This window comes from Genypterus blacodes, unplaced genomic scaffold (assembly GCF_046128005.1).
Source record: "Genypterus blacodes isolate CSIRO-AG114 ecotype Tasmania unplaced genomic scaffold, CSIRO-AGI_Gbla_v1 ptg000023l_1, whole genome shotgun sequence".
Lineage (NCBI taxonomy): Eukaryota > Metazoa > Chordata > Actinopteri > Ophidiiformes > Ophidiidae > Genypterus > Genypterus blacodes.
In genome coordinates this window covers 591,136-616,248 of record NW_027466836.1, presented here as the reverse complement: position 1 = coordinate 616,248, position 25,113 = coordinate 591,136, and the positions used below count along the sequence as shown (strand labels likewise).

The 25,113-nt window shown below is 46.6% G+C and overlaps 1 protein-coding gene across 4 annotated transcripts in view; it reads right to left on the bottom strand.

Annotated features, from left to right (window-relative positions):
• The window catches only part of sfswap (splicing factor SWAP), a 35,742-nt gene extending 11,423 nt beyond the window's left edge, over positions 1–24,319 (bottom strand). For 3 of the 4 annotated variants that reach the window (XM_076143341.1, XM_076143342.1, XM_076143344.1), the window contains exons 1-14: positions 23,957–24,319; positions 22,174–22,337; positions 20,173–20,298; positions 19,268–19,350; positions 18,534–18,753; positions 18,236–18,333; positions 17,446–17,596; positions 13,461–13,737; positions 12,620–12,775; positions 12,361–12,454; positions 10,433–10,502; positions 9,809–9,912; positions 9,471–9,597; positions 5,651–5,847 (exon numbers count right to left, since the gene is read on the bottom strand). In XM_076143341.1, coding sequence (XP_075999456.1) covers positions 5,651–5,847; positions 9,471–9,597; positions 9,809–9,912; positions 10,433–10,502; positions 12,361–12,454; positions 12,620–12,775; positions 13,461–13,737; positions 17,446–17,596; positions 18,236–18,333; positions 18,534–18,753; positions 19,268–19,350; positions 20,173–20,298; positions 22,174–22,337; positions 23,957–24,153 — 2,064 coding nt within the window. In that variant the 5' untranslated portion in view covers positions 24,154–24,319. Of the gene's footprint in view, positions 1–5,650; positions 5,848–9,470; positions 9,598–9,808; positions 9,913–10,432; positions 10,503–12,360; positions 12,455–12,619; positions 12,776–13,460; positions 13,738–17,445; positions 17,597–18,235; positions 18,334–18,533; positions 18,754–19,267; positions 19,351–20,172; positions 20,299–22,173; positions 22,338–22,715 lie in introns of all 4 variants that reach the window. The other variant, XM_076143343.1, reaches the window with a different exon arrangement.
• Positions 24,320–25,113: the final 794 nt, after the last annotated feature.

Here is a 25,113-nt window from a genome sequence, read left to right as displayed (position 1 = left end):
ATCATTAACAAGCAGAGTGAACTTAACCCATTGTTACTATGAATTAACTCAGGCTCTGCAAGTAGATAAATACAAAAAGACACCAATGATTAAGGTTTTGAAAGCAAACGTGAATGAGAGTGAAGGCTACAAGCTACTGAGGACTGGTCGCCGCAATCAAAACCGAAAATGCCCTGTATTGAATTCCCTGCGTCCCATTGTGTAAAAAGGAAAAGCCCTTGAAAAGCTAACGACAGTGCCATTCATCGCTTTGAAGTGATTTGAATAAAGGATGGCGGGGGTGGTGGACACAGGAAGCGTGATGGGGACGTGACGGCTCAGACAAAAGCCTCACACTCACACTCGCACGCTCCCATCTCAGAAAGCAACAAGTAACACCCAGACTCAGCTTGGATTGATCAAAAGATGCTTTCGGATGCAGGCCGGCGTCCACATGCGGCGTTAGAACTACAACAACAACAACAAGCTCAAAAGTGCCTCTCATCACCCCACTGTGGCTCCTTCCCTTCATACCAGATTGGCTCCCTGCTGTATTTGCAGAGCGAAGAACGCCTCAATCCATCAGAGGATTAAAGCCAATGCTCCATCTTCCAGGGTCGGGTTCTGAGATCGCATCTATCCATGTTGCCCATGCACGCAGCCGTGGCACTTTAAGGGGTTTGGGGGTTAATGCATCCATCAAACGCCGAGCTTGATATGCTGCGCTCACCTTCTTCTGTTTTTTTTTTGGCTCATAAAAAAGGCAGACGGAGATGGAGAGGGAGAGAGAGGGAGAGAGAGAGAGAGGGAGATAGAAAGGCGGCTGAGAAGTTGAGCAGGCAGGTAAGAAATAAGAGAATGTTCCCACAACGGGAGCCAATCAATATGTGGTCAAACAGCAGGCAGAGGAGTGGAAGAGAGAGAGAGCGGAAGAGAGAGAGAGAGAGGCGCATATATTACACCTTTCCGTTTTCAGACTATGTGGGCTGAGGGGGAGATAACGCAATGATAGGAGGTGCAGCTGTGGTTGAAGGTAGAACTGACGTGCAGCAGTCCTTATCCCAACACCAGACCGAGAAAGCCTCTGCCCTTTCACACCTGCTCTGCTGAGATACGGCAAGCGTGGCCACTCAGATTCGGGAGGCGAGGGAAAGAGAGGAGGAAGGGGAAGAGGAAGAGGAGGATTTTATTGTCACTTTATTTTCACACGGCGAAAATGTGTTGGGAGAGGGAACAAAGTGTAGATATGGAAAAGAGATGTCAGATATGATGAGGAGGGTCTGGTGTTTACGGTTTCAGCATTAGTCAACAATAGAACCATCTTGAATAGTTACAGCTACTCTAAAGCTTTCCTAGATCGAACATAACCCCCATCAAATACAAATCAAACATGTTGATGTCCTGGTCAGAGCTCAGTCAAATCCAAAACAATATGGGAATGAATTGGACGCGCGTTAGAGGAAACGTTTCTCAATCGCTGTCCAATTTTAAAATCCCTGCCTGCAGCTAAAATGACGACAGTACAGGAGGGACTGAAGCACAGAAGACAATGGAGAGGAGCTGCGGCTCAGACTGGATCCTGATGAGAGGGGAAGATGTGACCAACTCTCAATATGGCAACAAACAGACTTGTATTGAATCGATTATTAAATAAAGCGGCTCGGTCTTGATGACTTTTAGCAGTGGGGAGCAGATAGAAAAGAGCTGCAGGACTCCACAAGTTGTTACTTTACAGGTGAATTGCACATTGACCAGTTTCAATATGGAACATTTCCAGCAACAATTGCAGTACTTCAGGGAACAGCTTTATTTTGAAGGAGACAGACTGCTGGTCTCTGATAAGGCTGCACAAACCCTCCTTATTGAACAAGAGCAATAGCTTTCACTAGTTTCGCAACTGGATCCAGAACTGCAGCAAAATTAACGAACTGTGTTGCCAACTGGCTGATGGCACGTGTGAGTGAACACATAAACATCCATACATTACTACAGTGGCGTTCTTGTATGAACAGAAAGCTGCAGCTGTCTGAAACCAAAATGAAACACAAATCTACTCCGTTAAATGTTGTGAGGCGCTCACCTAAGAGTCTGGACTGTTACCAGACTGAGAGCCGACTGCTCACTGTGGGAAACACACACTGACACACAGTGGCTTCCCGGTTGCATCGTTCCGGCCCGGTGCCTCCCTCAGCCCATCGCGGTGAGATAACAATGTGCTAATTAAGAGCAAAGTTACAGAATCGCAACACTAAACAAGAGAACCGGAGACGGACCGACGCTCCACAGCTTAATCAGCAAGTCCCGTTTCCTCATGACAGCTTACACCGGCTGATACTGCGCTGTCGCATGAACACGACGAGCACTGTGGGGAAACACGGGCAGCTTAGGCAGACAGCTCGGCTCGGCTCATTTAGGCACACGGTGTCTCACGGCGTCAGCATTTACACTTGTCCTCCAGACGTCTCAGACACCGGCATCGCAGCGTCACGTCCTGTTTACTGAAAACGCAGCATTAAAGGCAATCGGCGTGAATGCTGCAGCCAGCACATTCACCGCAAGGTTTGATAACATCACAGCCACGGTGACATCCCTGCTCTTGGCCTTAATTTGTTCTTCGGGGTGTTTCTGCAAACAAATCATTGCAAAGGCTGGCAGTGTGCACTTTGAGCGACTGCGGCCTTCCCTCTATGGCCCCGGGTGCACTCAGGTAGCACAGCGCTCATTAACTAACTATCCCTGCCATCACAGGAACAAAGCCTACCCAACAGGGAGCGCAGGACGTCGCACCTGAGCTCCTCTTGTCTGAACCTGATGAATTTTTATAATTAGAAGAGGGGAAACTTTGCATAAAGCACATCGCTCAGATCTACTCATTCTCACAAAGTATGTTTACGTGCAAGTCTAATCATTGAAATAAAGTGATGTATTGCCGTAATTAGAGTTCAATCAAACATAATTTAAACTGCGTAATTAGACGGCAATGAGCGTAAATCAATGCTGATGTGCTCTGAGACGGACAGATCCACATTACGCAACTGTACAGGGAACGTTTCCAGGCAGATGCATCTCCACACTCGCAGGCTGATCACATCCCAATGCGTCTCGTACAGAGAGACACTCCTTGTGTTTAGTTTAATATTCCATCTTATCGTCTGAGTGTGCGGGGAAAGGACTGATGTGACAGGAAGGCGTCTTTGACAAGTCTGTGGAGGTCCAGAGTGGATCGTCCTCCTACGACACTTACGAGTGACAAAACGCCACAAAAAACCAATCTGTATTCTTGTGTACGTTTTTTTTGGTTGCTGTCATTCATACTTCAACTCTCTCCCCCTTTGTGCTCAGTGTGGCTTGTTTTTCTTTGTCGGAACACCGGCTTACTCTGCCTGTGACTGTGTGTGTGTGTGGCTGGATAGATCTGCTCTACGCGAGTGTGTGAGGGTGGCATCTGTATTTATAAGGGTTATAAGGGTTCAACATGTCGATGTAAGAAACACAAGGTTAGGTTTGGTTGTTTGCTTTAGAATACAGTGTACAGTTGTATTTAGAGTAAGATAAGATTTGTTCATAGTTGTAAATGACTGTTAGACTGCAGCTCTATCCAGCCTGATTGTGCATCAACACGGCTTCACAGTCTCCAATTTTAAATGCGCCAGGCCTCAAAACCCATTTATTCATCATCAAGAGGGCAATGGCCCGGATACTGCTGAGCTCCGCCCAGGATCGCCGTGCTCTGACGACCGCCTGCAGAAGTCGCAGAACATCTGGGGGCAGAGTGACAGAGGTGGCGTGACACTGGCAGGCGCCTGCCCGCCGCCACCTGGCCTCACAGGCGGCCGTCCAGCTCAGCACACCGCCGCTTGGCCCGCACGCGACATCCATCAAAGCGACAGGAAATCTGCACATCAAATGACCCAGATTGGATTCATTTACACTATAAAGTATTCCTCTTTGAGTTAAATAAATAAATGTGTCGTTCTACTGCAGCACCCACAGGGAAACCTCACTATGGAGATGGATTACACAAGATCACCCACATTATCACGGGGGCAGCGAAACCCAGGAGAGAGTTCAGAAGAAGAAGGCGATGAAGAGAGGAAGAACAACGCAGTTTGCTCTGGGTTTCTAATATCGTTTTCTCTTTAATAAAGCTGCTCTTTCAGCTATGATCCTTTATTATTCTCTGGTAGGTTGGCCAGCAAACGTCAAAGTCTTCCCAAGAAGTGAAATATGAACTTTTTGCCAGTCGTCCCAAGAAAAACCCATAAAATAAGACACTTAAAGCTTCACCGTGTTCAGATTTCAAATGAATTAAAAAGGATAATCATTGCCTCAAGCTTTAATTATATATCAATAACAGGCAATTATAGCTAATAGTCAGTTCTTGTTTCCCAACATGAAGCCACTTTTGCTAATATTTCCTTAAGTATTTCGGTTTCTCCATTACTTCTACTTATTCTGTACAAATTAAGGGTCACCAGATAAAGTATATGAGCTCGGTCAGACAGTCTCATTAAGCAGCCAGTCCCAGATCGCCGCAGACATAAAACAGACTGCAGTCCACACACACACACAGCCCAGACCACATCATTCAGTTACAGCCACTTACTCGCCTGTGGTACGCCAAAAACCTTCCAGTGTGCTTTCCAATTCACTGTACTGCGCCATAAATGTGAAGGGACGGACACGGACGGACGGACGGACGGACGGACGGACGGACGGACGGACGGACACACACACACACACACACACACACACACACACACACACACACACACACACACACACACACACACACACACACACACACACACACACACACACACACACACACACACACACACACACACACACACACACACACTTCAAAGACTGTGTGTAGTAGCTGCGCCAATTAAGTGTGCTGCAGGCTCACAAGGATGTTCCCTTAGCAACCAGACATTTATCTCCATATCTGTTAATGCATGGTTAAATAAGCAGAAAACCACCATCAACACAAAGAAGATATTAATAAAACATTGATACGCGGCGGTGAGATCAACTTACCATCTTGAGAGATTGAAGCTGCAAGAGTCTGAGTCATTCTGGACAAATATGATTTCCAACCACTGAACCTCTGCTGTGACCAAAGACTTCTGCTGATCTATGATGTCACCCTCTGAAGAAGGGACTTTACAATCTTGCAAAAGTCACGTATATGTCAAAAGCAAACGTGAAAGTGGCCTCCTGGGTTATGCAAAGCTACTACAGGTATGTCACACACACACACACACACACACACACACACACACACACACACACACACACACACACACACACACACACACACACACACACACACACACACACACACACACACACACACACACACACACACACACACACACACACACACACACACACACACACACACACACACACACACACACACACACACACACACACAGCTTCATTAATGCAATTTGGCTTTAAGCTGTGCCTATGTATATCTTCACCTTATATCTTTCCTTTGGATGAATGCAGGCAGCTTCTAATAGAGATCAATATGGAACCTATCCGGGGATACTTACAAATATTTTTTAAAAAGTTATAATAATCTGACCTCGCCGAGGGGGCGAAAAACTTTTGAGGCTTGTGACAACCTTGACTTCCTCTCCATCGATCCTCAACGCACCTGAAGCTGTGTGGACGAGTCTAACTCGGCTCGTTTGGCCTCGGGCTCTCCAGGGAAGGGGCTGCGGAGAGTCTGGAGGAAGAGCGCTGCCTTCCTCTTCCTCTCCGCCTGTAGCTGTTTCTCCTTGGACTCCTTAGATGCCTGAGCCAGCTTCTCCCTGGCTGCGGCTGCGAGACGGTCCTCCAGCTTCTGCTTGGCTGAGGGTAGCCAGGGAATGCGAGTGGAAGAGGAAAAGGGGGGAGAGAGAGAGAGATGGTTAGAAGAGCACGGACGGATGGAGGCCGTGTCGGGTTTTGCTTCAGCTTTCCTCCATTAAAGAAGAATCTATTACTGCTGTGTGGCATCTCAGATTCAGGTTCGATTGGTATGAGGGAAGAGGAAGTGATCAGACTGAATAAAGGAGAGGAAGAGTGATTTTCACAGAGACAGCTTTTGGCCATGGTTAGATGGTCTTAAAAAGGCAGGAAGTGAGGGGAGGCTGCAGAGGAGAGGCAAGGAAGACTAATGGGCAGGAGTGAGGAGGAAACAAACATAAATCTGGGCTAAAAGAGAGATGGAGAGGGAGGACGAAACAGAGACGGAGCGAGAGAAGCGGGGGACAAAAGAGGTATAGATGAGAGACAGACAGAGGACGGAGAGAGAGAGAGAGAGAGGGGGAGAGGGGAAGACACGGTGAGAATAATGATGAGAGCGGGGAAGAGATAAGCAACTACGACTCGCACCTCAAACTTTGAAGCCTTGAGATAAATAATGAAACGGTGATATGTGGAGACGTGCTAAGGCGAAAGGAGAGGGATTATGTTCGTTCAAAGGGACAGGAAAAGAATAACAACCTGGCAGGGGACAGGGGAGGAGGAAGATGAAGAGCGCGGTAGTTAGGAAACAGGTACGCTGGAGGATATACTACATAAATCCAAGTGAATGAAGACGGAAACGAGGAGATGTGGAAACACAACAACGACATCTGACCTCAATAATGTGTATGTTCTATAATCCCCGTCTTGTGAGGCGCTTATAACTGTCACATCAAATTGAGCTCCGTTCTGTGAAAGACACATTTCCTGCTCCGAGTAAGCGCTGACGCCACTCTTATTGTATTTTGGTGAATCATACGGTTCTAGGTCCGGACACGACACGAGGGCAGAGGAACGCGTAGAAGGAGGGGAGAGCGTGGGCGGCCGAGAGTGGAGACGGATGTCTTAGAGTGACGACGGGGGCGGAAAATATGCGAGAGGAGCATCGCTTTTGGGAGATGAGTAAAGCAGCTGAAGTGACAGAGACGTTGAGTAGAGGGAGAGGAGGACGAGACGAGGGCACGGAGAGCGGGCGGAGAGAGCGAGGCAGAGACAACGCCAGGAGACAGTGAGGTGTTCAGGCGACACGTGAGAGGCAACAAGTGGCTTAACTTATGCAAGCGCCGCGGCAACCGAGCCAGGCTTAAAAATAGTAGAAAATCCAGCTGTACCACGACTGCAGCACCCGAATCAAAAGATCCATTTGATCCAAACACAATTCCCTATCCAACACACAACCGATTAAACAAATTAGGCTGCGTCGAGTCAATGGAGACCTGGGAGGGGCCAGGTCTTGATCGAGTGAACACACACACACACACACACACACACACACACACACACACACACACACACACACACACACACACACACACACACACACACACACACACACACACACACACACACACACACACACACACACACACACACACACACACACACACACACACACACACGATTTAGCCGCACTCCTCCAGTGCGATCGCAGGGTGAAGGCGCGAGAGGGCAAAGCAGCATCAAGACGCCAGAAGAGAAAAGTGAAGCCGCACTTAAATGGAACGCAACTTATTCAATATATAATTTATCAACCTGTGAGATGATTTAATGATTTAGCATTAGTCCGTATTTCCCCCTTAAGGAACACATTTATCTCTTCATGCTGAATGGCGCCAGAGCATTTGCAGCATGAGGGGGAAGATTACACTTTAATTGAAAAATGTATTACCAGACGATGTTATCAGGTAACACACTGAGTGACGACGACAACTTCCAACGGCTTCTACGGCGCCACAACATTGATTTGAGTCCAACATTAAAACCTTCATTAAAGATGTTTTTTAAGACATTTCCCAACGCTTTCAACAGGACTCTGAAATGCACGCAGGCTAGAAAGGGTCACGTCAACTGTGCGCCGCCTATTCAGAGTGTGTGAGGCGGTTTGGCTGTTCTCCAGGCCTTCGGTTCGGATTATCGCTCCGCCGCATGCCACCGATTGTCCCGCTATCTGATCAACTTCGGCCCCTCTGACTGGCAGGAACGCCGCCACACAGCAAAGCCAATTCTGTCAGCTATTCTTTTGGCTTCTCCAGCCTCTTTCTCCAGCTGTCCGTCAACTCGGCGAGGGACCATTACCGCCGCCAGTCTGTTCCGCTGAGCTTAAACGGGGCCTGTCAGCCCCCTTGATGCCGGAAAAGTGGCACGTTTGTCTTAAGTGTCAGTCCTTTGTGCTCTGAGGGAGATCGCTGCACCTTTACTCTGTTCTTCAAGTCGGGGGGGGGGGGCAGCATCTTGAAAAGACCCAGGCGGCCGATTGGCAACACGATCACGGTGTGTATGACAGCTGACTGATGTACACGCCGATACTTCAGATAACAGTGTGAAGTCATTGTAAGGAACCTTACAGAACGCTGCGATCGCAGGTTTTTATGCAGCGGGTTGTTGATGAAGGTTGGAAAGCTGGATTCAAGTCGCCGTAGACTTCGTTGTGCCCTTATATTCTTATCTCATCAGCATTCAGCGTGTGATAGCTATAACCTCTAAAGGCGTATTCTGTGTGCCGTTTATATTTGCAATGGAATCTGCATATATAACACCGTAGGCCTCTTTCAGCTGCCTGCCTGGGGCCACAGAGACACACCGACAGGGGAAAGGAAGGTGGATAAATGACTTCTTCTGGAATTAAATCAAAGTTTATGTCCTCAGACCTTTGCGACAACGTGGCTATACGGACACGCAAAGACACAATAAACCCTTTGAATACAATATTGAGCCGCGATTTCTTGCTGCACGGTTCAGCGTGGGGATTTATTGCCATAATAACAGCAGACGTCTTGGTGCACACTTGTCAGAGACACATTTCCTTGGCGTAGGATTGACAGCATCTATATCATTCTGTAAGTATGACAGCGTTTGATAAAGAGAGTGACTATAAGCTGCGTCTCCATCAGCACACTTGGGAGAGATACGCGTCTGCTATCGGCGACACTGGGCGACTCGTCTCTCGCTGCAGTTCACCTGGTTGAGACAATACACAACTTAAGACAGTCCTGTCCCTCAAGAACACGCCAGCTGACATGATGGTTGAACGGAAGCGATTGCATTCGCCGACGCCAAGACAGGGAATTCAATTACAGCGCAGCCGTGTGAAGTAGCCATGGAGATGAGGGGAGCGCAAAGGCAAGAGACGGGCACAGACAACAATCATCAAACACTGGAATAAATTAACATTCTGTCCATAACACAGACAGAAAGAGAGACAGACAATTAGCTGAATACATTGACTGACGAGAGAGCAAGGCAGAGAGAGGGGAGTCCAAATGTCATCCGACTGAAAAGGTTCATTAAATGTGTGAGAAACGATGGGAATGATAACATTTGGCACGACAAACTTTAAAAGACGAGTACGCTCTCTTTCTCTCTGGTCAACGCCAATTAGGCACAGAGAGACGCCCGGACGCAGAGCAGCAGCAGAACGCCAACAACTCAAAAGGAATTTACAGCCACATTTTATGTTGTAATGTTACCTTGTTTGGCCTCCAGCTCCTCCAGGGTGAGGGGGGGCTTCTTTTCTTCGGGGGCAGCAGGGGCGGGCTCCTTGTCAATCACATCGGCTCCGCCCAATACAGCTGCCAGCCCGTCGTCCTCCAGCACCTTCAGCAAAACAGATTCGACGGTTCATTTATTCTACTAACGACAAAATATTAGCAACTTCCCCCATATTACATCGAGGTATAAGCAGCGCTATCTGCACATTAGGAGGCAAGGTGAGAATCCACCTGTGTGCTATGTGAGCTGGTGTTGCTAATGACGACGTGGGGGCATTTACAGCACGACATTAAAGGGCACACAAACAGAGGCAGACCTTGTCCTCATCCGAGTCGTCGTCCAGTCGAACTCTGTTCTTCTCCAGCGGCAACAAGTCGTTTTCTTTTGCCTTGATGGCAAAGCTGATCGGGGCAAATGAGGCTGAAATGGAAGAGAGAGACAGCAGGACAATGAGAGAGGAAGAGAGAGAGAGGGAGAGAGAGAGAGAACACACACACCCTGACCAAGTTAGAACGCACGAAGGATGCTTGTATTGGACGATGAGAGGGCCTGGCAAGTTTAGGGAAAGACGATAATCATGAATAAAAGGAATAAGGGGAGATAAAAAGAGAAGCAGAGGAACTTGAAAACGCAACAGAAGAAATAGAAGCAGACAGGCAGACAAGAGGCAGAATATGAAGCACAGAGAGAAAGACATAATCTGACAGGATTTTAAAAAGAAGACAGGATACAAGTGGGACCAAAGACAGACGAGCAACGAGAGCTGATGGAGGGATTTGCTTCTTTTTCTTATACGAGTGTAAACTTCACGAGTCGAGTCCTTCATGTTAACCAGTCTGACACCTTTAACTTATCAAATGTGTCTGCTTTAATGGAGACGAACAGGAGGAGAGATTAAGTTAACCTGTGGGCGTGTGTGTGTGTGCGTGTGTGTGTGTACCTTTCACCAGCTTGGACTCATCGGCAGCCTTGTCCGATTCCAGCGCGTCGCTCTCATCTGTTGCTTCAAACTGCACGGAAGCAAAGATAGAGAGAGAATTACACACAGTAGGCATCTATTTCAAACCATTTTCAAAGGAAATGACCGACAGAGACGGAGCGAGCAGAATAAAGACGCAAAAGAGAGAAGGTGCCACCTCCTAGAGTGTGTTTATGTGTTGTGAGGCTAAAGGACTTGTAGTTTGAACTTGAAACACACCAACAAAACAACGACCTGATCAGAGAGAGGCGCAATGTTTTGGGTTTAACGCCCCAGTCTACAAAAAAAAACCCAAACAATACTATCACACACATCAGAACCAACACATCACTACGGTAACAAGAACATCCTGTGCCTTTGGAATAATAGCGACCTTCCGTGACTTTGAAGCGGAGGAGAACATCAATGGGAAACGCTGCACTGAGTGACTGTTAGTTCATTTAAGCAGACACTTCCACGATCACAGACTCTGCGATTGTTCCCTCACCACCATGCAACAATGCAGCCCCAGCAATCTGATTGGGAGGTGTATTTATGAGCTCAGATCAAGCCCCCCTCCTCCCCCCCCCACACACACACATTACATTACATTACATTACGATCATTTGGCAGACGCTTTTATCCAAAGCGACTTACATTACATTACCACCCTTCGCAGAGGGGGGAGCAATTGAGGGTTAGGTGCCTTGCTCAGGGGCACCTCGGCAGGGGCTTGAACCGGCAACCCTCCGGTTCCCAAGCAGAAGCACTACCCACTGAGCCACTGCCACACACACTGCTGTCTGCTTTGACTGATTTCAGTTCATTTATTACTTTTTTCATCAACTATCAAAAGTATGAATAATAGGAGTGACTGGGGGGGCGGCCGTATCTGCATCCCATTACCAACACAGCACAAATCACTAATGGAGGGCTGCTTTCCTGATAGAGCAGCAAAGCAGCCCGAGCCGTGTTGTAATAGCACGCACACACAAATGCACACACAAACACACATCAGATCATCAGATGACGAATAGTACTTTGTGAAACTCGGGGGAAATTGCCGTACGCGTCTGTGTTTGATTTGCATCGTGTTTTCAGCAGACTCGGCAGAACTTAAACAAGTCTTTCCCTACTCGTCTACCTACGCGTCCGTCTGTTAATCCATTCATCTCTCTGGCACCGCACTCCTCGTTCAAGCCACCCAAAATCTAATCTGGCTCCCGTGCCGATTCTGAGTCGCTTGCATCCTCCGTTACAACCTTTTGGGTTGTCGAGTTGAACTAAACGAGGTTGATTCAGAGGGCAGAGAATGCGAGGTGATTTCTTCCCATTACCAAAACTACCTGCGTTTGCAAAAACAAACCGCATCAGGTGTGGAGGAGATTGAGGTTTTTTGAGAGAAAGCTGGGATGGGAACAGAGGGGAAGGCACTGAACACAACACAAATGAAAGGAGGCGGTGGAGAAACGATTGAGAAATCTGGCGCGGAGAAGCAGGAAGCACGAGGAGCACTTTGAGAGCACACAAAGGATGCGGAGAAGCAAAATGAAAAACTGGTGCCATCTTTAATTGACTATTCAGGCGAGAGAACAAGATGGGTAGGCAACCAGAAAAGCTCAATCTGACTGTATGAGGAGTAGTCAGAGCTGCTGCTGGAACAAGCCAGGCAGAAAGGGTTCATCCTCAGGGGAACATGAATATTATACCCCATCTGCCAGTAGACTTTGGAGGTGGAATGTGGCCCAAGAGTGGAAAACAAAATTTCCCAAAGCAAACTGCATCAATCGTGATGCAGTTTGCTTTGTTCTTGTCATGGACTAGAAGGTGACGGACAAAAGGCCATGGGGCAATGCAAGATCCTCCTCATACACACACGTACACACACACACATAAACGAAGTTCAGTACCTCTGCGAAGCTTCTTCCTTCTTTCTGCAGGAAGTAATTCTTCTTAAACTCATAATAGGGGTTGAACTGATTCCAAGACTGCAGGAAATCAAACCTACAGAGGGAAGAGGCAAGAACACGTAAGATGAGAGTGGGAGCGTCTATAAAAGATGAGGCAGAGGATGATGAAGAGGTTCTGCATTCTGTGAAATGAAAGTTCCCGATAGGAGTTCCTAACTCTGACCCCAGCCACACACTTCCTCCTGGTCACAACACTTACCGCGGATCATTCTTGGCACGGACACTGGCCTCGAATTTAATGCCGTTCCTCGCAACGTACTCGGCCAGCTTGTCTATTACTGGCTGGGTGTCGGGTGGGGGAGGGATGATGGCCAACACTGTTGTCGTGGAAACTCGGGGAGATTCAGCTCTTGAACTGTTTTGGGCGACAAAGACAGAAATGCAATATTAGAATAGTAGTTCCGGTATAATATTCTCCATTATTATGATACAGATTCTTCATAAAATGACCCATAGAGTGTCTGCCAGGATACGGCACAAAGGTGTTATACATCAGCCTGGCACAGGAAGGAACTGTTCATCTTTGCTGTCTAGAAGGAGAAGATGAGACGCAGAAAGAAGCCTATCAAGCAATATTTTACTTGTAACACTTTTGAAACTTTATTGAACCAAGAAGCCGATGACATCAGTGACATAAACCGTTGGGAATTTGTTCAGCTATATTAAAAAAATCTCTATTAAATTTAAAAGATTGATATTCGCTATAGAGACTGTAATTCTTTTATATTATCAGTGTTCAAACATCTACACTACATTATGATGTGATACAACACTTCTCATATATAAAGATCCTGAGCTGCAGTCATTCTCTCTCTGCTCTGTGTGTGTTCTTCCTACTCCAGGCTGTTTGAGCCATAATGGGATATTATCATATAGCAGCAATGCACCCTGGGAGGGTTTAGCAGTGAATCGGTGATTAATCATTGAGGTGGTGAAACTAGGGATTAAGGAAATGGCTAAAGAAGTTCATTAACATAGAAACAAAGCAAGTAGGCAAGTTTGGTCCATGTGCGGCGTCTTCAATGTGTTTGACCTCCTACCTTGTTTCTGTGACACTGGGAGCAGCGGCAGGCACGGTGACCTGAGCGGGCGCTACAACGGGCGCCGGCGCGGCAACGGTTTCAGGAGGTGGCGTCGCGACCGGGGCCCCCGCGTGAGGCAGAGCGGCGGTGGAAGTGGGTGGAGCCATCGCGGCGGCGGGCACGCTGCTGTAGTAAGAGCTGGCGTCTATCCCAGGGGGCGGCGGAGCCAAGCAGAAGGTCCCGTCGGGGAGCATGTAGTACCCATAGTACATCGCTGCTGCTGCTGCTGCGTTTGCTGCAAAGTGAAGGACAAAATCATTACATGCAGAGTGCAAACGTGTACCATAAACATGTCAGGAGAGCTTTGGGAAGGACATGAAGTTCTGCCAGTGTCATTTATGTATAGAGCTGTAGGTATGTCAGGAGCGTCTATGGGTGAATCGAGTGAGAGTAACATGTTGGAACTGTAAAGCAGCTGAACCAGCATACCACACCCACACACACACACACACACACACACACACACACACACACCCACTGTACTGATTGTTCCATTTTGATTGAAAATGTCAGCGTTTGCGGGTATAATTTGTGGTGCTTTATGTTCATTTCACCAGCTCCTCTGTACAGTTTGGTTAATGAGCGGGGAAGGACCGAGAAGCATCTGTTCTGAACGGATGTGGAATTATGACACATTCACGACAGCGCCATCTTTCCCAATCAGACTTTGACGAAGCGCGTCGGCGGGTCAGCGAGAGGACATCTGCCACTGGAAACAGAAAGTGTCCAATGTGCCGCGTGAGCTATACATAAACACAAGTGGCTGCGTCGGAGCTCAGTCACCGTGTCAGAATTGCTTTTTCAAGGCGAGGAGAATGGATTGGTTGGACGTCTCCAGTAAATAATCAAGTCCGGCTCTGGATTCCTAGAAACCCGACGCGTGAACAAACACATTAACACGCCGCGTTGCATTCTGTACGCCGCAGCAATTTATCTATTTTACAAGTAAAGGTTTTTCTTCTCGCTGTGCATTGCTGCTCTAACTACAGATTCTACACGACCAAACTGAAAGAGCTGAGTTAGTTTTTTGTACAACATGGAACAAATAAAGAAAAGTGGACACATATTGTAAGCGTCTGCATTGAAATTGGCCACTTAAGCAGCACATCAGTGTGTTTGCTGAGGCTTTCCAGATGTTCACGGTGAGGCTGTGCTGGGTTTGCTGCTGTTGACGCTTGCTTTCGATTTGATTTGCTTTGCCTTTGTGTTAGTGGCTTGACTACAAACTGCTTCCTGCCAGGACGGCGTCCCGCACACGTAACCGTAATCTACCTTTACCTCATAAATAACTATTACACCGGGTGAGTCAGACGGAGGCAGCGCAAAATTAACGGCCCGAGCCAAAGGGGGGACAACAATATTAAGACATCAGTCACTGCGTTGGTTGATGGTCATGACACATCCAATTTTCTGTCGTCGGGCGGAAAATGGAAACCCACAGCGGGAGCCATCATTTGCAAACCTGATATTAGTCCCATGTTCTCTACTTCTGGGTGTCACTTTCCTGATAAGAATTCAGCGACTGGAGCCATTTTCCCCCGTGCCTGTGTAGCGGATATGAAGACTGGGGAGATGCAAAAGTAGAAGGACTAAATTCATACTCCTGATGGAAGCCATGCATGTTTTCGTATAATGTGAGAATGAAATTAGCTCGAGTATTGCTGGAGTATAAATAATGCAGATCCTGTGGTTCAGCGGAACACAGCTGTATTTGAAACTTTCCCAACACTGACAGATAATAAGAGGGAAACCATGCTGAAAACAATTGATAGCATAGCTGCGAGGGTCAGGAGGGTTGAACAGAAGCACTGAAAGAAGGGTCGCATCCATTTACAAGAGAGGTCCAGCTCTGGTTTGTATGTAAACAGCGGAGAGCAATATTTTCAGAAGAGCCGGAGAAGACAGGCCTGCACAGCTCCATGCACGGTGAATTAGCTGCGCACTGTTTAACTGAGTGACGAGGCATGGGAACCATTAATCGGCGATGTCGTCCGCAGCCAATCTCTGGACGGCAACAGCTTCGCAGCTCGAGTGAAGATGGGGTCAAAGGAGCACTCTTCACCACTGTTTCCGAGCAGAATAAATTGCACTAATGGAAAAGTAAACACTCGGTGGGGAAGTGTGTGTGTGTGTGTGTGTGTGTGTGTGTGTGGAGGGGGGGGGGGGGCAGCAACCGCGGGTTTATTTGAAGCAACAACTCAAAGTGTTGCAGCGGCAGAGAGCTGAGCGACAGAGAGCAGGCGGATGAGACGTGTCGTTAGAAAAAGAGATAATGTTCGGCTTTCAGCATTCCTAAAAGCTCTTGCTTATTTACCTTTTTAAAACAGCGCTGGACTTAACGTTACCCACGCCGTATAATGTGACGGCATATTAGAGAACGATCGGGCTATTAATCATTTATATACATTCCATTTATGACCTTTGCATTAAAAGCCTCTACCCGCCCCCCCCGGACCTGTTTGAGATACAGGCCTGTAAAAAGTTTGCCACTCCATCTCGCTGACCTCTTACAACTTTTGACTTTTTAAAATATTAAGGCCATAAATCTGAAAAACACAAAAATAAGCCCAGGAGAGCACAAAGCATCCATCACTGACCGCGTTCATGAGCTGAACTCATTTCCCAACAAAAGTGCCAGAAAGAACCTTGTGATATTGAGGTCACCTAGTCTGAGTTTAGATGGTTGCCCGTGACAACATCCACAGGTACAGTATTTGCACTTAATAGGTACGTTATGATAATATTGTGTCTCATATATGCACATAAGCACCGACAGAGATACAGGTGACAGGAAGTTGCATTATTTAACATTAAATTCTGTATGTGTGTGTGTGTGTGTGTGTGTGTGTGTGTGTGTGTGTGTGTGTGTGTGTGTGTGTGTGTGTGTGTGTGATAAGTAAGTAGAATCACAGATCGAGCTGCTGTCTTAAAGGATTCATTCCACATCATCAACATTTATGCAAATGAGACGGTATTCATGTAAAAACCCACAGTTGGCGTAAATGATGTAATTGGAGCGCTGCGCTGCACTTAGCCGATTGTGCTGCTCGACATACAGAAGCTGACTGACTAATGTGTTCAATAAATCACAAGGTTTTAACAAAAACATGGTGATTACAGCTCTTACTTGAAATAAGGTCAATTAGCAATCTATTCAAAACAAAATCACCCACGAAATGCCTTTTCCCGAGCGCTCGACAGTCTGTGTGCGATCAGCCGCCACGGAGATGTTGAAAATTCATTCTGGCACGTTTACATAGACTCCGCCTGTCTATGTTTAATTACTTCTTAATACTATACTATTTTCCCTTTAAACTTAAGTGTATGATGTGTCCCGAATTCATTTCTCTCTTTATCTACACGCTGGTGGTTGTTGAGTCATAAAAAAAGTGTGCCGGCACGCAGGCAGGCCTCCAGTCAAAGCACGTAAGCAGAGGAGAGCTGAAGGAAACAACTGGACTCGTGACACATTATCACTCACCTCCCATTCACACTTACACACACTATAGCAATAAAATAGATTCTGTCATCTATGAAAGCGCATCAATTCACATAAAATTCAGAAGCGCTGCAGGGAACAGAGGAGCCGGGGCTCGATCACAAACCCTGTATGAGTCATTTCACAGATGGAGCTCAGCTTGCAGGTCTCCATTAGTCATTTTAAAAGGTGGATTACAATGCAGGGGGAACTTGGGCCGTCTCATTCAAGACTTTTACTCCCTCCTAATAACAGATTTGACATCCAGCGCGAGGAAGCGGCGCTGATGTATGCTGCCTTTGATTTACTGAGTAGAGATGTGAGGACGGCTCACTCAGGTTATCACAGCTCAGGGCTCTCGCAGGTTTCAACCACATTTATGCAACAGAAATGGACCAGACAGGGTGGAAGTCTGGGTTTGGACAGACTATCGAGGACGGAGCAAACTTAAAGAGCTGCACTCACGGTCAGCGTTGTACTGCGCCGGCGTGCTGGACGCAGCCGGGTCTGGAACCTCCTCTGGTGGCGGGGCTACTGGTGCTGTACCGTTTCTCTCCTGTTTGGCCTTCCTCACAAGCGCTGCCAGAGGATGGTCGGGGTCCATGACTCTCAGAGGCTACAAGACAACAGAAGCAGGTTCATACAAGTTTTACGGTAGAGAGGGATTACTGTATAGGAATTAGGAATCATCCAGAGCCACTGTAGAGACAGATTAGGTAATCAAATCTGCAATTCTGCTTAAATGAAGGCAATACATTTGATTGAAATCTGCATAGAGGGACACTGTGTACTCTGAGCGACAGGCTAGATTATGCAAAGATCCCTCCCATCTTATAATCGTCACGTATATGCAGCCAACAACCGAATCCGTATTAACTCCACATCTTACTACGCATTTCTGCTTTAGTCGCAGTACAGACAGAGGGACAGCCTTCATGTAGACGTACTGAGTTAGAGAAGACGGGCGCTGACAAGAAGGTCTCTATATTGAATCCTAAACCAGATTTTAAATGGAGGAAGTCAATGAGCAATGCCCTTCCTTCCTTGGGCGAGTACTCTGGAGGTGCCCTTGCGCAGAGCACTTAAAGCAATAACTCTCCAGCTGAACGACGCGCGGTTAATACTTTGTGGCAAGGAGGATATAATGAAGCCGTTTTCCAGCTACAGTTCCCATAGATGAGCAGCCTATGTAGTGTAATAAGTGTGTGGAAGCTGTAAAGGTCCGCGGTGGGGGGCTGATAACCCACTTCATTACCTTCATCAGCTCTTCCAGGCGAGAGCTCTTCTTGGGAGCAAACAGGCTCGGGTGGAGGTAACTTCCATCTTCCAAATCCGAATCATCAGAGTGAGAATCTACAGGGAGAGGTGAGCAAACAAAGGAAACAAAGGAAGCGGATGAATATGTATGAACAATGGGATTTAAAGATAAATGCTAATGAGTTTTAATGTAATCCTCTTGATCTGTAGGATTTCTCCTGTATTACAAATGAGTTCATGATGTCTGCGCGTGCACACGAGAGCAATGACTTCACCCGCCGCTCGCTAAGACTAACCTGACTGATCCTGTTTGCTGGACACAGGTTTGTATTTGCCCTCCTTCATGGCGCGCAGGATGTGCTTGTAGTATGGATTCAGATAGTGGTCAAAACGGAGGAAGTCGAACTGGGAGTTGCCAGATTGCTTGGCTTTCAGCACAATCTCAAACTGGGCCCCCTGCTGGGACACAAAGCTGGCCGTCCGCTCGATGATGGCGTGGGTCTTGATGGTGGCCGGCTAGAGACAAAAGAGGCAGAAGAGAAGAGCAGCGATTTCACCTTTTAGAAGGAAACACCAGTGGCAGCAAACGTTGCATGCCGAGTTCACTCATTGTGATGTCATTTATTCAGAAAATACACACTGCATGGAAATCAGCTGAGCAAGAAATTGTCCTTTATTCATTCCCTTGTGTTCCCCTGGTGACCTCCCGGTGATTAATCACTGTCATTACCTGGTCAGTGCAGAGAGAAGCTTTCTCATCTGGCTGGGAAGTCATAAATAATAAACAAACTTTCAATATAGCGGCACTGATTTAAGAACCCAACAGGGAAGAAAGGGGCGTGTCCTGTAGTATATTTTATAACTACAGGACACGCCAAGATACCCAATGGTTGATTTTGTGGTGTACTTGGAGCACACTGGACAAAGTGTGTGTTCGCTCGTCATGTGGATTTCTACCTATTACATGTTAAATGACCAGATAAGCATGTACATGATGTCATGCTTGTGTTGTGGTTCAGGAGGATCTTACCAGCTCCACGTCAGGGGGGATGGCCAAGCCCGGGGGAGCGACGAAGGGTTCCTCATTCTCCTCCGGCGCCGCATCTTCCATGGCTGTCAAAAGATATTCAGAGAATGAATAGAATAAGAATGACATAGGTTTAAGTCCTTTCTCACAAAAACAAAGCCGGTAGTTTGAGATACTTCAAAATACAGAAGAGTTTCACATTTTAATTAGAGCCAAGTGTGATAATGAATAAAAATCAAATGGAGATTGCCTGACAGGAGCACAGAAAACTCAAATCAAATCCCCATGTGGCGACAGGAAGTGAAATTAATCAGTGTCTTGTGTAATGGTTTGGTGAGGGTCTTCTTTGATTTATCCCCAAAAGACAAATTCTCCTGCATGTGGAGCTATGGCGGGTGTTGTTTACGGGCCCTGGGCGCCGCTCGACCATCTGTCCTGAGAGACGCATCTTATCTACCTTCCTGCCTGGCCAGGAGTTGAGACGAATGGCTTCCAGCAAATTTGCACATCAATTAATGGAGGTTACAGGTGTGACTTTGCAAAACACCATTGTTCTGTGGACTTGTTTTGTTCGCTGGCAATTGACACAGCAAAGCTAAACTCTGCTGCTTCAAGCCACAGGCCTGTCTGCATCCAAAAAGCATTCACATTTGGTTAATTCGATTACTTTTCTGGCGCCTATGGAAATTAAAATCAACAATTTTTGGAAAATGAATGCTGGGCTTGACTCCAACCCCCTTCAGCCCTGCGGGGAACGAGGCGGTATGGAGAACGAATGGATGGGTGCGTCCAAGAAAGGGGAAGAGAAACAGACAATCCCTCTGGGCTTAAGATCGAAATTCCAACCTTGACTCTGCGACTGCTTAGTGAAGTGTGCCGGTGTGTGTGTGTGTGTCACTGATTCTCACCTTGTTCCCTGTCCTCCTCCTCTGTGGGCTGGGAGGGGTCGTAGTAGTCGGCGCTGTATTTGAAGGCCACCGCGTTGTAGGTGCCTTCATCAGCCAGAGCCTCACTCAGACGCTTGTACTCCTCCTCTGTGGGCGAGGAAGAGAGCAGAGAGATCAATGGAGACATTCGGACCGCTATATTACTGAACACTTGGTTTACTCAACTGGAGAAGAACTTCATTTTCTATTTCAGCTAGGCCCATGATAAAGGGCAGACGCAGCAAGTAGTAAATATCAATCATTCATTTGACAACACCAGTTACTTAACTTCACCGGCTGCTTAACAAAACAAGTTAAAAGTCCCAAAAATCGAATATGAAGAGTGATTCCTTTTTTCTCTCTAATCACAATAATGGAATTTGTGCATTAAGGATCTTGGAGTGCAATATAGGAGATTGTATTCATTCTAGTAATAGACCAGTGAACAATGGACAAGACGAAAGGAGGACACAGTGGCTGCTGGACAAACAGTTACTTAGTGGCAGACCAGAGCTCTTTCCTTCTGATATTCATGACAAACTACATCTTCATTAAAGACCAAGGGCAGAATTCACACTAAAAATATCAATATTTCTAATGCTCTCCTGCTGTCCCCTCAGTGGACAGATGGGTAATAGCCTGAGTGAATGGGGTCAAAACTCCAAACTCAAGGGCAAACCAGCCGGGGGGGGGGGGGGACATTCTGCCTGCGTGTGCGTGAGCGTGTGTGTGTGGGATCGCAGCACAAATCACTGGCTGACTCATGCTGTCCTGTCAGTTTGGGCATAAGACACCATATTTCACCCAAAACTGTGTCCCATTAATTCAATTACAGTCATTAGCTCTGTCTTTCAGCGGGGTGCTTTGTCATCCGAACGGCCCATTTTATTACAACGCAAAATGACTGAGGCACTTGTACCCTAAATGAGTGTCAGTGATCTCCATACAAACTGCATCCCGCGTGCTCTGAGACAAAGCAGGCCAAGTACGGACACGGCGCCTTACAGGACAAGTCCCCACACTTGTTTAACTTATATAAGACATGTCCTACTATATGTAAATAGTCAAAAAAGCAGACTTGTGACTAAATCATGATAAAATATTAACAACAACTGGTCCATTTCTTTGTGGAGCTCTACTGGAGGGATGGAACCCCATGAATCCAAGATATTAACCCCTTATTTGGTATATTTTGGTTGCTGATAAACTGCACCTTTAATTATTACTTGACACTGAACCTTGACATCACATTGCCAATATTCAACATTTACAGATGGTTGACATATCAATGGAAACAGGAAATAAGTCTTAGTAACTAAGCAGCTGGACCATCACCAGACACAACGCCTCCGATGTTTACATCATCTTCACCGTCTCAAAGCATTCAGTGACCACTCGTGGCCTGTGAACGTCGTCATGGAAGAGATCCCTCCCGTTATGTTAGAAATGTTTCATCATAGGATAAAGATGACCGATAAGAACTTTGTATTGATATCTGGTGATCTTTCCCTCCGCAGAATAGCATAGTCACACAAATGAAAGAGTCACACAGTCTACAGAGCTGCATACTTGCAATAATTAGGAGGATCGGGTGAGACGGAGTTATTGATCCCTACAGGGGCTCTGCTGAGCTACGGGGGTCTAAACTGGCTACATAGCAGAGATAAGAGAAGATCATAAACCTTCTCACAGCCTTGCTTATACACTTTCTATTGCATTAAGGTGATGTTGTTAGGTCGCAACAGCTAGACATTTATAACACAACCGGATCTATTTCTGGCAAGAGTAGTTTGCTTCAATTATATTTAATTATCTAATATCACCACAATTGGCACCACTTTTGGAGAGCATAGCCACACACACACACACACACACACACACACACACACACACACACACACACACACACACACACACACACACACACACACACACACACACACACACACACACACACACACACACACACACACACACACACACCTTGTCTGGCCTCCTCCTCCAGCAGGTCGGAGTGCAGAGCCATGTAGCGCTCCTCGTCACACAGCGCCTCGATCCTGGCCTCTTCCTCCGACAGCTGGTAGGACGTGTTCCACGACCCGCTGTCGTACTCTGAAAGATCATGTAAGTGACCGCGCCCATCGTATCTGTTGGGTGAAGGAGGGAATTAGAGAGAGGGGAGCAGACGGGGCCCTAGAGTACACAACACGGTCCTACTTACCACAAACAGGGGACCTCAAACCCAAAACTTAAAATACCAAAAAAAATGTGCTACCTTGGTAACAGACCTGTATTTCTATTTCAAAATACTGAAATCACAATAACTTAATCCTGCTCTCAAAACATCTAGCAAGTTCCTGCTGCTGGTTAGCAAGCCAAGAAAGACCTACAGTACGTGAAAAGGAAGATCGAAACAAAGCAAGTGGCCTCTTACCTTTCAGGGTTCAATTCCCCCTGTAACACTCATCATTACTTTTACATCTGCAAAGAAAGTTACAATCACACAAACCCGAGCAAATAAATACCTATCCGTAAGAACCCAAATGGACGACATTTCCCTGCGTTCGTTCCTCTCGGTTGCGGTTTCTTGGCGTTGCGGTTGGCATTCGGGGGTTTTGGCACGACCCCTTTAGCCTACCTTGCTGGAGGGAAGAACTGGTTCATGTGATAAAGACACACACACATAGGCTGTATACATATGAAACACCAGTCGCGTCACTGCAGGTCAAGGAGGTTCAGCGGGACAAGTGGATGTTGTGGTTTTCGTGAATGCTCAAACAGTGGCCGGTAGCCGTTTCTTTACCGCGACTTAAGGGGTAAACCAGCCCATCTTTCTATTCTACCCCTTAGTCATTCTATTTACCGCTAGATGCATTTCCCCCGGCTGCACTGTAAGGAACGCCATGATAACCGTTCAGCATCACATCAACACCCACAGCATTACTTTAAATCAGCGTAACATCATACTTTCAGCATTCATTACACTTCGAGAGGAGGAATTCTTTCCCGAGGGACTCAAGAGGAGCAGAGAGGCGAGTAGGTGATGATGTCATGCTTTGCGGCACAGATGGAGTGAACACTGTGGGAGTGGCTATCATACTGGAACGTACCATGCAGGTGCTACTAACTTTTCATTCCCCGGCTGTTATTTAAGATCCAGACATTACTTGACAACCACCTTTTAAAGTGTGAACTTAAACAACACTTTGTAGGAAGGATGTGGGCATTTCGGAAAGTTTTAAAAAGGTAGTGAATCACCTTAACTGCAGTAACTCTGGGCATGGGTAGAATTTCCTCTGGCCAAAAAAGTACAAATGTGTCCCCAAAGATTTTAATATGAAAACAGTGCATGTGTTATACTTCGTGTTATCACATAAACTTGGAGTGAAAGTGACCAGAGGAAATTCTTCCAGCATGGGAATATGAAAATCGCACCTCAGGGATCACATCTGGGACATCTGAGATTATTGGACTAAACAGAAATGATCCAATTCAAGCCAGATTCGTGCGTTTATTCGTAATCTGGATGGGTTTTGCATGTAAACACGAGCATTCCATCATATCACAAACATTCATTTGCAGTTCCAGAGACAAATAAGCAAACAAGAGAGACAGAGACAGACAGGCAGAGAGAGGAGACACTAGTCTGCAGGTCAAATGTCTCCCAAGCGTCAGCACAACAAACTCCAACATGTCCCTCCAACTGTGACACTAAGGGGGAGAGAGAGTTAGGGAAAACGTTTCGGTCTAAGTTTGTTCAACCGACCTATCAATCGTGATGTTCTTTTCCCCCATCCATGGGATAAGATGCTTCCCGTGATCGTGGTAAAGAGCACGTTCGTCGTCTCGGAAGAGTTTGCAGGCATAACCGAACACCAGCAGGTCGGCGTATTTATCGCTGTCACTCACGTCCTTCTTCGCCGCTTTGTTGTGCCCCTTCTTCGCCGCGCCGCGACGATACATCTCCACATTTGCAGTCGGAACACGCTGGCTGGCTAAACAAAGTGGTCCCGGTGGTGCACAGGTTTGTCTCGCTGCGCCAGATAACTCGCAGGTGGTCCAAAAACAACAATTATCCCCGGTATTAGCCAAATGCTAAAGTTCTACGTGCCGTCGGTCGCCATGTTGGAAAGCAAGTAAATGAAGCGGTGTACGCTGTCCGCATTTGCGTCACATTGTATCCGCTTTGAAAGACTATTTAAGAAGGTTTAACTATTATATTTATCATCAAATATCTACATGGACAACTTTTTATTTTTTTACAAGTAAATATTTCTGTATTAGGGTCTCATATTTCTCAATATATTCGCTTTGATATTTGTCGAATGTGCTTGTAAAGACTCCTGACAATCACGTGGAGCTCCGCGGTGATTGGACGTGGCTGTCACGGCTTGGGGTGTTTCTGACGGATCCTCCTTTTTGAAACGTACATAGAAGAATGTGGCAACAAATCTTAAGCAAGTGTTACAGAATAAACAAAACACTGAACAGAAAAATGTCCCCCAATTTATCGGGTTTCCTTCACATTAAAGGCTTTTGGTCTATGACATTTGTCGGATAAAAGACCTGGATGTTTTGAATTTTTATGATCAGATCTTTCCTTTGAAGGTCATTAATTGTCCTCTCCTTTAAACTTATACCTAAGGTTCATTAAAGAAAAACACAATTCAAATGTTGATCACGTTCAATCATTTACTTGCAAAAACACACACAATTATCATTCGAAACCTTTGAAGTACCCGTGTCACATATTTTCTACAACAATGAAAGTGGTTCACTCTTGCTGCTGGTGAACACATGCTGCTCTGTGTTTCCAGAGCTGCTTTCTCTCATCCAGACTGTGTGTTGCTTTGATATGGAGCTTCCCACCTGGAGCTATGTAAGATGTAACAGCTTCAACCCCCCAGGCAGACTTAACTCAAG